At 41.1% G+C, this 13,614-nt stretch overlaps 1 protein-coding gene across 2 annotated transcripts in view; it reads left to right on the forward strand.

Annotated features, from left to right (window-relative positions):
* PHIP (pleckstrin homology domain interacting protein) overlaps positions 1 to 13,614 on the forward strand; it is a 339,129-nt gene that overhangs the window by 187,565 nt on the left and 137,950 nt on the right. For both annotated transcript variants that reach the window (XM_034766155.1, XM_034766156.1), the window contains exons 16-18: positions 3,354 to 3,482; positions 5,220 to 5,445; positions 12,227 to 12,364. In XM_034766155.1, the coding sequence (XP_034622046.1) occupies positions 3,354 to 3,482; positions 5,220 to 5,445; positions 12,227 to 12,364 (493 nt within the window). The remainder of the gene's footprint in view (positions 1 to 3,353; positions 3,483 to 5,219; positions 5,446 to 12,226; positions 12,365 to 13,614) is intronic.

Consider the following 13,614-nt stretch of genomic DNA (forward strand, 5'->3'; position numbering starts at 1 on the left):
CTCTTGTTCTCCGTCAAGGAATCTGTTGTGGTTTCCAATCTTTCCTTATTTTTAGCAGCAACTGGACACTGCTGTATCACTGTACAGAAAATAGAGGTGAAGAGCACAGATGCATCCTTTCATCCCCTTATAGTATTGTGTTGCTCTATCTATCTCCAGAATATCTATCATCCATCAAACTGGAGGTATACCAGGCAACTTTGCCTTTTTTTTTTTTTTTTTGCAAAAACTCTGTTCTTTTAACTATCCTCTCAACATGACTCCCAGACTTTTAATGTTGCACTTTAGTATATCCAGTGTAATCTGATAAATTCTGCAGTTTCTCCAGCATCATCACTCCTATTTAATGCCTTTTGTTAATTAGGCATACCTTTTAATAGGAAGTCAATCCACTACCTATTCTACTGAATGTTCACTTGGATCTTTTCCTCTTTGCCTAGTAGCATTGATGATAAACTCTGAGAAGAATGTTCTGAGCCCATGTGCAACACATCATCCATTATCAGACACAGGGATTCGAGTCCTTTTTAGAAGAAAGGTTGCAAAAAATCAGAATCCATCTGGAACATCTCAGTGAGATTCTATATGCTTCTTATTTATGCCATATCTGAAGTGGTTCCTGTGGATCAAACTTTATGGGAGGGAGCTCATGCCAGTTGTTATCTGGATACTTGGATTTATACTGGGACTTTATAAGGCAAGGTTTTCTTTCCTCCCCATGTTGGGGTCACTTTTGTGGTAGATGCACAGTAACTAAATTTTTCCTGGATTCTGCAGTCTAGGATCACACTGGACAGTTGTGACTTTGGATGCAGGTTTTGAAGTTCAGAATGACTGGGGATAAAGGTTTCAAAGAGAAACTGTATTTTTCATCAGTCCAGAGCAGGATGGTCCTACTTATCCTGGTTTTAAGTTTCAGGAAGTTTCTCCTCAATCAACTGTGTAAGTGGATAAAGACAGACATACCTTTGTTGCTTATAGAAACAGACAAGGGATCATGATGAGTAAGACTGTCCTAATGGCAGCCGTAATAGTGCTCAGTTGGCTCAAGATAAAGCTAATGCTGCGCTTGAAAAACTTATATTGACTAAACTGACTAGCTGAGAAGATGTGCCACATCACAAAAAAATGGTGGTTGAATATCTTACCATTAAAACATCACATCCCAGCCTGAGGTCTCTCTTCTGTGGATTTGTTAATCTCTGAGAAGAACTGCAGTTTTTCTAAATATTACAGATAATATCTAGGCTAGCAAGCAAAAGCTTATTTTCAGTCATGTTTTCCTTCCCCATTTCTTTCATCTCTTTGCCTCCTTTCCTTCACTTCAGCTTTTGCTAGGATCCTAGAAAACAGTACAAACAAGACTGTGGTAACGTACAAATGGCCCAGGAAATGGCATTTAATTGGTGCAATCAGATTAAGTGATGGCTCTTATAAACCTCCAAACTCACAGTTCACCAAACCTGATTTAGATGCAGGTCAGTCACAATAGTCCAGAAAGAAGAGTATTGTATTTTCTTTGTGGGGGCAGGGAGAGGCTTGTAAGTAACGCATTCTGAATAAATTATGCCTACCAAAAACCGTCCTGGAAACTCATTCAAGACAAACCTGGCCACATCTAGAGACTAAGCACTGGTACATACTCATCACTAGAGAAGCTGAGCATCTACAAGATAGGATCAGTGTTCTTTTTGTGATACATGCAGAAAATAATGTCTTCAGCTATTGTATTCTGTTCTATAACTTTTGTAGGAATTCCTTGAGAAGAATCCATCCAAACTATCTTTCCTACTAGAGTGGAAAACCTTAATCTAAGATTTTCTCTGAATTTCACCAGAGCCAGGAAATAATTCTGCCCAGTTATTGCCTTTCTCCAACAAGAAAAAATCTTAAATATGTTAGGCTCTAAGGGGACCCTGGAGTTGTATTTAAGGAGGACTCTGCAAGGCTTATTTCTGTGCAGAAGTTACCTGCCTACTTTACCAGAATCATGACTTCCTCATTGAACAAAAAGGTTAGCCTCCTCAAAAGACATCAGTAAAGCTTACTGCTTTGTTGCATCTACACATTCACTAAACTTAAATTAATTCTGCCTTCCTCAGCCAATTTGATGTTAGGGTGTCTCTCTTGAAGGACTAATCTGTTTTATTTTCTGTCTTTCCTGTGGGATACTTCTATTAAGAACCCTTTCATTGTGGAATAGAAAATGCCAAAAACAGAGAAGATAATAACGTAATTGTTTTCTGTGTTCAATTTTACTAATCCAGAAACCTGCCTCACTTTTCTTTGAAACCTCTGTAGTGAGAGGGAGTATAAGCTAGTGATTTAAAGGGACTGGAAGTAAAGAAGAGGTTTTTCCACTGATGTATGTGACCCTATGCCTCAGCTTCCTCATTGGTAATATGAATATATAAGTGCCTTATAGGAATTTTGAGGCTTAATTCAGTAATGTTTGTAAAACACATGGATAGCCTCTGTTGGAAGGTACTATGGAAGTGCAAATTATTATTGTGTAGACTGAATTCAATTATTTTTTGTAAGTTTACAGGCCTGCCATGGTTAAGGAAAGAATTTTTTTGTGTCTTTAAAAGACAATGCAAAAAGTTCTTGAGTGGGGAGTGTAGAAAGGGACTATCTGAAGAGGTGCTAAAGACATAAAAACTCAGCGTGGTGATTGGTCACCTCTGCTTAATTGACAGGTTTCAGGGAAAAACAAAAACCTATTTGTTCTGGCTTAATGGAACTGGAGAACAGAAAATGAGTATCAGGTAAAAATTCCTTTTTTAAAATCTTTGCAGTTCTCCTTTTAAAAATGAGTTAAGACCACACAAATCTAAATCCTCCAAATATATATATATATGGGTAGGAATTTTAGAAGCAGGCCAAATTTGGGTTGATTTATTCAGTGCATATGCTAGTGGATAAGTGTTGACATCACAAAAATACCATTGCAGTTGATGCTGATTGACAAGTTTAACAGGCAGAAGATAGAATCAGTGTAGCGACTGAAACCCTGATCTGCGCAGCTCTTTGTTTAATTTATCATCAGGACATCAAGGAGGGAAGGTTTTGTTGTCTCTTCCTGTACTGTGCTTGCTCTGTGGTTAAAGTCGGTCAGTTTCTACTGCTATTAATCGGGCATCTTTCATGAGTACTACAGCAAAATTCACTGATAAGTAAATGGCTAAAAAAGTAAAAGACATACTGGATCTGTCATCTAACGGTATGCTGTTTTTGGATGTTTTATGTGCATTTCAGCATCAAAGTGTTGAGATTGTAATTTAGTATGATATGTCTCCCTAGTTTTTGATTATCGTTTTTTTGTTGCGTTTTTTTGCCTTAATCTATTTCAGATTGAAGGACAAGGACATGGGGCAGTTTTTGACTGCAAGTGCTCTCCTGATGGCCAGCATTTTGCATGTACAGACTCTCACGGGCACCTTCTGATTTTTGGCTTTGGCTCCAGTAGCAAATATGATAAGGTACAGTCCAAGGCATAAATCAAAATATCCTTTTCATTGTTTAAGTAAAAGTGTTTGTGCGTGCTTTTTGTTGAAAAAAAAATTGACTTCTAATTTATTTCACACATTTTAAAGCTTTTTGTCTTTTCAGTCATGTTAAGGTATAGCTTTTATATTTGTATTGTTAGATTCCATTCTCTTCCCCTTTATTTTCTTTCTTTTCTTTTCCAGCTCATACAATATGGTATGTTTCTATAACTCGCTGCTGCTTTCTATCTCCTGTTCAGTTGCAGTCTCTCCAAGTTTCTGTGCTTAAAACAAAAGGAGTAGAAATACCTCTAATAATAAAAATAGATTGAAATGCATAGTACTTTGTTAAGTAGGTGACATTGATAAACTACAATGAAATTCATTCTAAATTTAACCCTGGCTTTCAGACATAATTGTGCTGGATCTTGATTAATTCTAATTAATTAAAATTGATCTTTTTAAAAGATATTTTTGGATTATCACATTTATGGTTCATCCTTGTTTATCACTTGCTCCGGAAGTTATTTGGAGACAAATTCATACTGTAAATTCATACTGTGGGGGCCTCCCCCTAGGGGTGTGTGGAGGAACATTTGGGGCGAGGGGACGTGGCAGGGCCTGAGCCAGCTCCCATGGGGCATGGGGAGGGAGCACCATGCTTCCAGCCGCGTTCCGCCCCCAGAACAGCTCCATTCCCAACCTTGCTCCTCCCCCAACTCCATTCAGCTCCCAGTTCTGTTCTGCCTCCAGGCCAGATCTGCCCTCGTCCCACTCCACTCCCAACCCTGCTTCGCCCCAGCCCCAGTTCCACTGAGTCCCCATTCTGCTCCCAGCTCAGCTCTGCCCTCGTTCCCTCTCTGTTTCCAGACTAGCTCTGCCTCTAGCTCCAGCTCCTCTCCCGTCCCCAGTTCTGCCCCCAGCTCTGCCTCAGCCCAAGCTCCGCTGCTGAGGAAGCTGTGGCTGTTTAGCAATGGAGGGGGAGAATAGACAGATTCCATTAATGGTAAGGGGGGGGGCGTGGCTGGAAAAGTTTGTGCACCACGCTGTAAATGTACTGTATATGTTATATTCATGTAATTTTAATTAGGGTGGGTTAATTTTGGTGATCCTAGATACTTCCTTATTCTTATACAGGCGCCCAGTAATGCTGTATTGGCATTAAAACTTGACTCTAATATGGTTTAAGTCAGTGTTTGTTTAATTACTTTTATAACAGACTTTTTGAAGTATCTGCTCTAATAGATAAAGATTTTTAAAATTTAGTTGTGTGTATTAACACACAGTGCTAACAAAATATGAATACTAAAATGATATAAATGATTTACTGCTTATTTCCATTTCACCCCATATCTCCTAAAAATGCAGTAACATAACTGTAGTAGTCAGATATACAATACTGCAGAGTTTGTAAATTATTTAACCCAATTTATGCTGCTTTCTGCCAAGCAACTGTGTTTTTAGAGGGTACCTGTGGGATTTATTCCCCAGTGCAGTACAGTACAAAAATGACTATTAGATGGGGAAAACATTAGCACATTATATACTCCTCTGGAAAGGAGGTAAAGTACCTGTTCTATGACCACCTCATTTTTACAGAAGTGTCCATCAGTACAAATCACTAACTTGCTAGGAAAAGACATTGAATACTTACTGCAGACATATTTATTTGAATGTTACTATTTTTAATTAGTTGCTTGTAATTGATCAAAAATTGGCTTTATGTTACAGATAGCAGATCAGATGTTCTTTCACAGTGATTATCGACCTCTTATCCGGGATGCCAACAACTTTGTCTTAGATGAACAGACACAGCAGGCTCCACATCTCATGCCTCCCCCATTTTTGGTTGATGTTGATGGCAACCCTCATCCATCAAGATACCAGAGATTAGTTCCAGGTCGTGAGAACTGCAGGGATGAGCAGCTTATTCCACAGATGGGGGTGACTTCCTCAGGTACATAGAATTTAGGTCCGGTGTGCTATAGTGTACATGGGCTTGAATATTGAATTCATCATATGGAAAGTATAGTGAGGTGGTTCGTGTGTGGTCTAATACAGTTGGAGTTAATAGGACTCTAGAATATTGCCACTATGTTTATCAGATTAATTAAGAAAACCCCCTTTTTTATGTGTAATAAATCTTTATCTTAATTGGCAGCTAACAAGAGGAGCAGCAATGATGAGTGAAGATGTGATTTTGGCTTTGAGGGGAACTGCATCTAGGAGCTGGGAGTCTAAACTTATATTCAGTTGAGGAGAGAAATATCAACTGAGATTAGGGATTTGACTTGCTTAGGAAAACATCAGCTGGAAACAAGGAAACACCAGCTAGACATTCAGTAAAAACTAATTCTTGATCTAGCATAACTGCTATGTGCCATACTTGAAATGTATGTTTCTAAAAATTAAGAGGGTTGTTTGCAGTGCTGATCTTGCACAATTTAGTAGGAGCCCCATTAGAATACAGTTTTTTTTCCTGAGTGATTGTCCATACAGATTCCACTGTTGGTGCACATGCACTTGACTCTTTTTAACTAGCAGTGTCCAGTGGAGTCACACCGGCACCTACAGCATGCTCTCTTCACCCTCTCCCCTCCCCCCCCTTCCCAAATAAATTTTATGGTATAAAAGGTGTGGAACAGGCTAAACTACCACTCACTTCCTTCTTACCACCTCTGACTGTGATACAGTGCCCTTTGCAGTGTTCACATCCCTGGCACTGTGCAAATTAGATCTTTAGGTTTACAATTAATGGTATTGTTTAATGTAGTTTAGTGTTAGCTAGTTTAGTTACATTTCTTTTGCCTGGTGGCTTTAAACAAATAATCAAAGAGACAATATTCCTTTTTTCATAGTTTAGCCAGCTATGTTTCCTTTCTTCTAGGTAGCCCCCAACACATGCACACCTGTACAGGTGTACTAAGAATATGGCAGACACCAAGTCACCAGGGTTTAAGACCTGTTCTTTTGTGACATCACTATGTCTATTAATGAGACACACATTTTGGAACATTGTTCCATGGGCCATTCCTTCTCAAATCTTACCCAGAAGGCGAGGGAGGCCTATACAAACTTGCTCAGGCTCTGGGAGATCAGAGAAGCGACAGCAGGCAGGTCAGTTTGTTATTGCTAGTGCCCTGCTGAGCCATGATTCCACTCCATGCTCCCATGCTGTTGCTTCTCACATGCCTTGTTTGTCTGCCACTCCAGGGTCAAGAATTTGCATATCTCCATTGAAGAAACTATGTGTAGGTTATCTTCACCAATGCCAAGCAGGAGACCCAAAGGCCACATTTCTTTTGGGCTTCTTCGCTTAAGGGCCATAAAACTGAGTCACTTCTGGTACATTGATATTGTAGACTAAGGTGGCATTAGTTCCTCCAGAATCTAACGACGGAGTTTCCCTGAGTACAGAACCTTGGCATTGAGCTTGGTACATTGAGTCTCAGCAGAGAGTGGTTCACTGACTGCAGAAGTATCAGCCACCAACATCTGACGTTACAGCACTGGATACTTCAGTGCTCTCCAGATCAGCACTAAAGCAGTTCACAGTACTGAGTGACTTTTCCATTGGCCTTGTGTAGGAGTCACCCTTGCTAGAATGTAGATTGAGACATTGTTGCTAACTCCTCAGCTCCTCATTTGCCATGTCTTTCCAGAGGTGTCTCATTGGCACCAACGTCTTAAATAAGATACACCAGATAGGATCGTCCCCTAGAGGAGGTTTGTTCCTGCTCTTCCTCATCAGCAGAATATAGCAGAGATTCTTCCCTTCTGATGGCCCATCACTCCCATGGGTGGCATAGTGAGACTCTAGAGATTAGTTCTATTACAGAAGCTAGAAGATGATCAAGGTTGCATTGGGAACATCCCAGTGGGTATCCCCCTTTTGTCCTCTCCCCCATGATAGCCATACCAGTCATGGCCGTATTGGTACCCCTGGGATATGAATCCCTATTCCAGGAAACCAGCATTCTTCTCTGTATCGAGGGCCAGATCTCTCTCTCAGCCAGGAAGGAGATTCATTCTCCCCAAACTTCTCAGCAGATCCAGCCATAGCTACTAGAAGGTTAGAGGGAGAATGGGGGGATGACCTTCGCTCTGCTGAGCAGGAGTACTCACCACCTCTTCTTCCCTGGATGAGGCCATCAACCCTCCAACTACAGCCTTGATGGATCAGTTTAAGGTCTTTCAAGAGCTAATGATGAGGATGATAGAAACAGTAGACATTCCTCTAGAGGTTATCCAGGAGCAAAAGCATTAACTTCTGAATATCTGGAAGACCAATTATGCCTACAAATAATGCTTAGTTGAACCTGCCAAGTCCATTTGGCATATGCTTACATCAGTAGCATCCAGCTCCAGGAGATTTGATGGAAGGTAGAAGTTCCATGCCGAGTGGTTTGAGTTCTTTTACTAGCATCCTGCACCTGGCTTTCTGGTGGTGCAAGCTGTCCAAGAGAGGACAAAAACATCAGGGTCTTCCAAATCCACCCCTTATGGAAAGGAACCTAAAAACCTTGACTTTTTTGGCCAAAAGGGCTGATCATTAGCCAGGACTGCTCTCAAGTACAATTTTTTTTAATTGGGACAAGCTCTAAGTGTTGTAGATAAACTATCTAACAAACATTAGGAGGAGATGAAATCCCTCATGGCCAAGCGCTAGTTGACTACCAGAGCCTCACTTTAGTCTGTGATCGGATTTGTCTGACACAGCAGAAAGAACAATAGCCACTGCAGTTACCACGAGGAGATCCTTTATGGGGTCAGGCATTTGGAATTCAAAGGGAGGTCCAGGTAACAATTGAGAACCTCCCACTTGAGGGTAGATAGCAATTGAGGACCTCTCATTTGAGTGCAATAATCTGTTTAATAGTGGCACAGATGAAGCATTCCATACCCTGAAAGATTCCAGGGCAACCTTGCACTCTTTGGGACTCTGTCTTCTCTCTGAAGAGAGAGCAGTAGAGACCATGGCCTCACTACAGGCAGTGGTCTCCATCCCAATATTATCCCCATCATTGGAGACTCCCAAGGGAGAGGCAGAGATTTCACCAGAGGTGATTCTGCCTCCCTTTCAACTGTCTCCCAGTCTGGGGCTCCAAATACACAATAAATTTGATGCCATTGACATCTTGATTGTTCCACCACAAAACTCTTTCTATTCAACTTGCCCCTCCCCCCATTTGGTAACCACTTGTTTTATTTTCAAGAAGTTTGAGCTGGGATAACATTGGATAGGTGGGCCCCTGGGTTAATAAACAAGGGTATCCATTCCAGTTTCAATCTCCTCCAGCGTCCTCCCCCTTTTCAGGGGCCCTTTCATGAGAGACGTTTGAAGCAAGAGAGAGACTCCCTTTTACAATTGGGAGCAATGGAGGAAGTGCCCTTAGAATTCAGGGACAAGAGTGTTTTATTCCCACCTCTACTTAATCCCAAAGAAGAAATGGAGTTGGAGACCTATCCTCAATCTTTGATGTCTCAACACCTTCATCCATCATTTCAAATTCCTCATGGTGACCCTGACTTCTGTAATCCATTTTTTTGATCCTGTGGACTGGTTCATAGCTCTTGATCTGCAAGACACACATTTTGATACATCCAGTACACAGAAAGTACCTGAAATTCCTGGTAGGAACATCATACTTCCAATACAGAGTCCTACCCTTTGGCCACTCCACAACTTCCCTGGGTCTTTACCCAAGTTCTGGCTGTAGTGGCAGCTAATCTTAAGGAGCCAGAATTCAGGTAGATCCCTATCTAGATAACTAGCTAGTTTGAAGAAGATCTCCACAGCAAGTGACTGGTTCACTTCATGTAATTCTAAAATTATTTGTTTTGCTAGGACTCAGAATCCATATTGACTCTAACTCAGACCATAGAATTCATAGAGGCAGTGTTAAACTGCAGGTCAGTGAGGGCGTATCTTCCTCAATTGAGATTTTGGACAATAATGGGCTTCCTTATTCAACTTCAAGCCAACCCAAGAACACTGGTGAGGCTGTGCTTGAGGCTCATGGGACATATGACTGCATGCACTTACGTTACACAGCATACCAGACTTCTCATTAGAAGTGGCAAGGGTGGGTGAAATCAGTATATTTACTGAACAAGCACCTCATGGATATGGTGATCACAGTTCCACAAGAAATCCTCTCCTTGTTAAACTGATGGATAGAACCATTTCAGGTGTCCTTCCTCCATGCCTTTACTTATAAAGGTTCTGGTAAAAGATGCCTTTAGTCAGGGTTTGTGCTGGTGCAACTTGGGCAGCTGAAAATTCAGGTTCCTCAGCAGGCCTGTCTACACATAAAAATTTTAGGTTTCCACGTCAGACACTTGGCCATGTAAGGGTTTCTTACCTCTTCTGCAGTGCTCAGCAATCCAAGTACTGGTAGACAACACCACTGTTGCACTATGTAAACAGACAGGTGTGAGAGAGATTCTCTCCACTCTGCCAAGAAGCTGTACATTTATGGGAATGGTGCATTCGATATCTATCCACCAGCTCACCTGGACGTTTTCTGAAAACTGTGAGTGGCCTCTCAAATACTCAATCCTGCTGAGCATTGCCAGATGGGGACTCTCAAAAGTGAGCATGTTTGCAACCCGTCACAACAAGTGTTGGATGCTTTGCACCAGAGGGAATGCTACACTGGGCTTAATGTACGCCTTTCCCCAGTACCCTTGATACCAAGGGTTCTGAAGAAACCGAGACAATATACTGGTCACATCCTCATGATAGGCTCAGCATAGGCCAAGAGTTCTGAGATTCTCCAAATCTGAATACATCAGCACAGCCGCCTTACCAGCTCTGCCTGGCATAATCACGCAGATCCTGAACCTGGACCCGGCATCACTACACCTGACAAGCTGGGTGGTATACAAAGAGATAAGCTGTTCAGCTGAGATTCAGAACACTTTGATTCAAAGCAAAGAGCCTTTGACCAGATTGACATACAAGGCCAAATGGAAGAGGTTTTCTCTGAGCATGTCCACAGTGGCTTTCACCACTGATCTCTCCAATTTCAGCAATAGTGGAATATTTGTTAACCTGGAGACAAGCCTGAACTTTCCATCAGTTCAGTCAGAGTCCATTTAGCAGCAGTATCTGCAAATTATTGTCCTATCCCAGATGACGTTGTGTTTTTTTTCACGCAGAGTGGCAAAATGATAGAAAATACTTATTTATGTTTTCCCCCTCGTTACAATACCACCTTCTCCCTGGAAGCTTAATATGGTGCTAGCTGGATTTATTGGGGATCCCCTTTCACCCTTGCCACGTGTCCTACTTTTCTCACCTCTCAATGAAAACAGCTTTCAGTGATCCTTAAGTAATCTAGGAGGGCAGGGGAAATTTGGACACTCATGACTGGTGCCCCATACACAGTATTTCACAATGACAGGATTACCCTTAGACTTCACCTGAAGTTCCTGTCTAAGATTATTTCAGAATCCCATAGAAATTAGTCCACTTACCTTCTGGTTTTCTTTCCCAAGCTTCAAATTAATCCAGGGGAAGTGAAGCTTTACACAATAGCCATAGTGAGAGCTTTATCTTTTTTAGATAGGACAAGATCTTTAAAGAGCACATCTAGGCTATTTGTAGCATTTGCAGACAGAGGGCAACCTATATCCACATGGATCTCCGATTGCATAATGACTTATCTAACTCAAAAGATCATATTAGAACTTTATTCCACTATGGCTCAAACAGCCTTTATTGCCTGTTTGGCTAATATTCCATCTGAGATATGTAAAGCAGCTCCATGGATCTCAATTCACACACTTACCACTCACTATTCTCTAGTGTAGGCTTCCAGATCAGGTGCTAATTTTCAGTAGGGCTATTCTGCTATCCTAATTCAAGTAGGACTCGTGTTATCCATCTCCAAGCAATTAAACGATTGTTTGTTAGTCCCCAAGAGTGAAATCTGTGTGGACAAGCACTTGAAGAAAGAATGATTACTTTCGCTCTAGTATCTGGTTCTTTAAAATATGTTGTCCACATAGCTTCCACAACCTGTCCTCCATCCCCCCACTAATTCACAGTCCTGTTCCTGTGGCTTTCTGTATTGGTGGATAAGCCCACTCCACCCTTTATGCTTTCAGCTGGGGAGGCTTGGTGTGCTCCAGGGCTCCCAGGGTGCACATGTGGCCCTAATGGATGCTACAAGTCAAAAAGGATCTGATCAAGGGTGCATGTGCGCCACAAGTGGAATCTGTGTGGATATGACATATTGAAGAACCATAGTTTCTGTAGAGTAAGTAATCATTCTTTTTGTGTTTGTCCAAGAAATGTTTACTGTTGATTAAGCTGTGGTCTTAATCAGATACATAATTAAACTCCAATACAGATATAAACTAAATAGAAACTAGTGAAATTGAATGCACTTAGACTGCAAAATGTTATGCTTTGCTGACAGTAGTTCTGTAACAAGATATTTACTTCTCCAAGAACTACCCAAGGTTATTTTGCATTACTTTCTGTGGCACTCATGCAAGTTTGAGTATATGGTTCCAGCCCCATGGAATTGACAATCTAATTAGTAGCAAGAAATCCAGCAAAAAGTGGGTTAGATTTTTAAAACTAGAATTTCTATGCTGACACTTACAAGACATGCAATAACTTACATTGCACTTTGCAAATTTTACAGGTAGAACTTAGATAGTTTGGAATACTTCTCTTATTGTGTCAAAAATGTAATTTTGTTTCTTGCATTTTTTCCCCACAGGACTGAACCAAGTACTGAGTCAACAAGCAAATCAGGAAGTTAGTCCGCTGGACAGTATGATACAGAGACTTCAGCAAGAACAAGATCAGAGACGTTCTGGGGAGGCAGGCACCAGCAATACTAGCCGGATAGGAAGAAGTAAAACAAACTTTTTTTGTTTCTTTTCAAACAATTTACAATGAGGGTATGTCTACACTGTAGTTAAATACCCACAGCTGGCCCATGCCAGCTGACTTGGGCTCAAGCTAAGGGACTGTTTAATTGCAGTGTAGACCTTTGGGCTCAGGCTGCAGCCCAAGCTCTGGGAACTTCCCATCTCGCAGGTTCCTAGAATCCCAGCTCCAGTTAAACAGCCCATTAGCACAGGCCAGATGTGGATTTTTAATTGAAATGTAGAAAGAATATGGGAAATGGAAAATAAATGGATATAATGAGATTGAGGAGGTATGAGAGTAGTGGAAAAGACAAACTTGGGGATAAATACTACTGCTGCTTTCCGGCCTTTTTCTAAAATTTAATGAATTGTTTAACTGAAAGGAATATAGATTGTAACCGTACAGTAGCTGTACAGCAAAGCTCAAAAAATTGTGCTGCAACCACGTGATCTTTAGGAGAGAGTATTAACTTAATACTATTGTGTAATCTGGAAACAGCTACCTGACTGATAAAATACCATATGTGTCACAAAGAATGTGGGAGATACAAGGCAATTCCTGAAAAAGGTTGGTGCTGGAGCAGCATAGTAAGGACCAATGCAGTTAGCTTGCTGCACATCTCCTGGTAATCTGCAGGGAAGTAAAAACCAGATTAAAATAGTGAAGGTAAATCTGAAGAAGGAGCAAGACCCAGAACTGTCAGACCAGAGGTAGAGATATTAAAATCTTACTGTGTGGAAATTTCTACATGAAAGGACCTTGAGGGGATGCCTAAGCTGTCAGCTCCTATTTGAGTGTTTGGAGTATGTTTGTTTGTTTATGTATTTATTTGCATATTTGTTTTGTTTCCCCCTCATATACTATCAAAACCACTTTTTTGAACTGGAAACCTAATCTCCAGGACTCCATCACTCCACAAATTCTATGAATGTCACAATGGATCTGATTTTTTGAGGGTAGTAGCTTTTTCACATTTCTTAAGGGGTGACTGGATTCAGTAGGAGATCCAGGTTCCTCAGATGTTGTGGCTGCTATGGGTAGAGAAAGGGAGGAATACTTTGTGGCATCTGTTCCCCATTCTTACACTTTTTCCTCTTCTTTGAGAAATATCTCCAGCTGGGGTTCAAGAGACAGAAAGTCTGTAGGGATGGTAATCTCCAGCTACAGTGAACCTAGAACCTGAGATCAGTGACAAGAGACTACTTAATTTCTGTTAGTTTAAGATAAAATATA

The sequence above is a fragment of the Trachemys scripta genome, chromosome 3 (genome assembly GCF_013100865.1).
Source record: "Trachemys scripta elegans isolate TJP31775 chromosome 3, CAS_Tse_1.0, whole genome shotgun sequence".
Classification (NCBI taxonomy): domain Eukaryota; kingdom Metazoa; phylum Chordata; order Testudines; family Emydidae; genus Trachemys; species Trachemys scripta.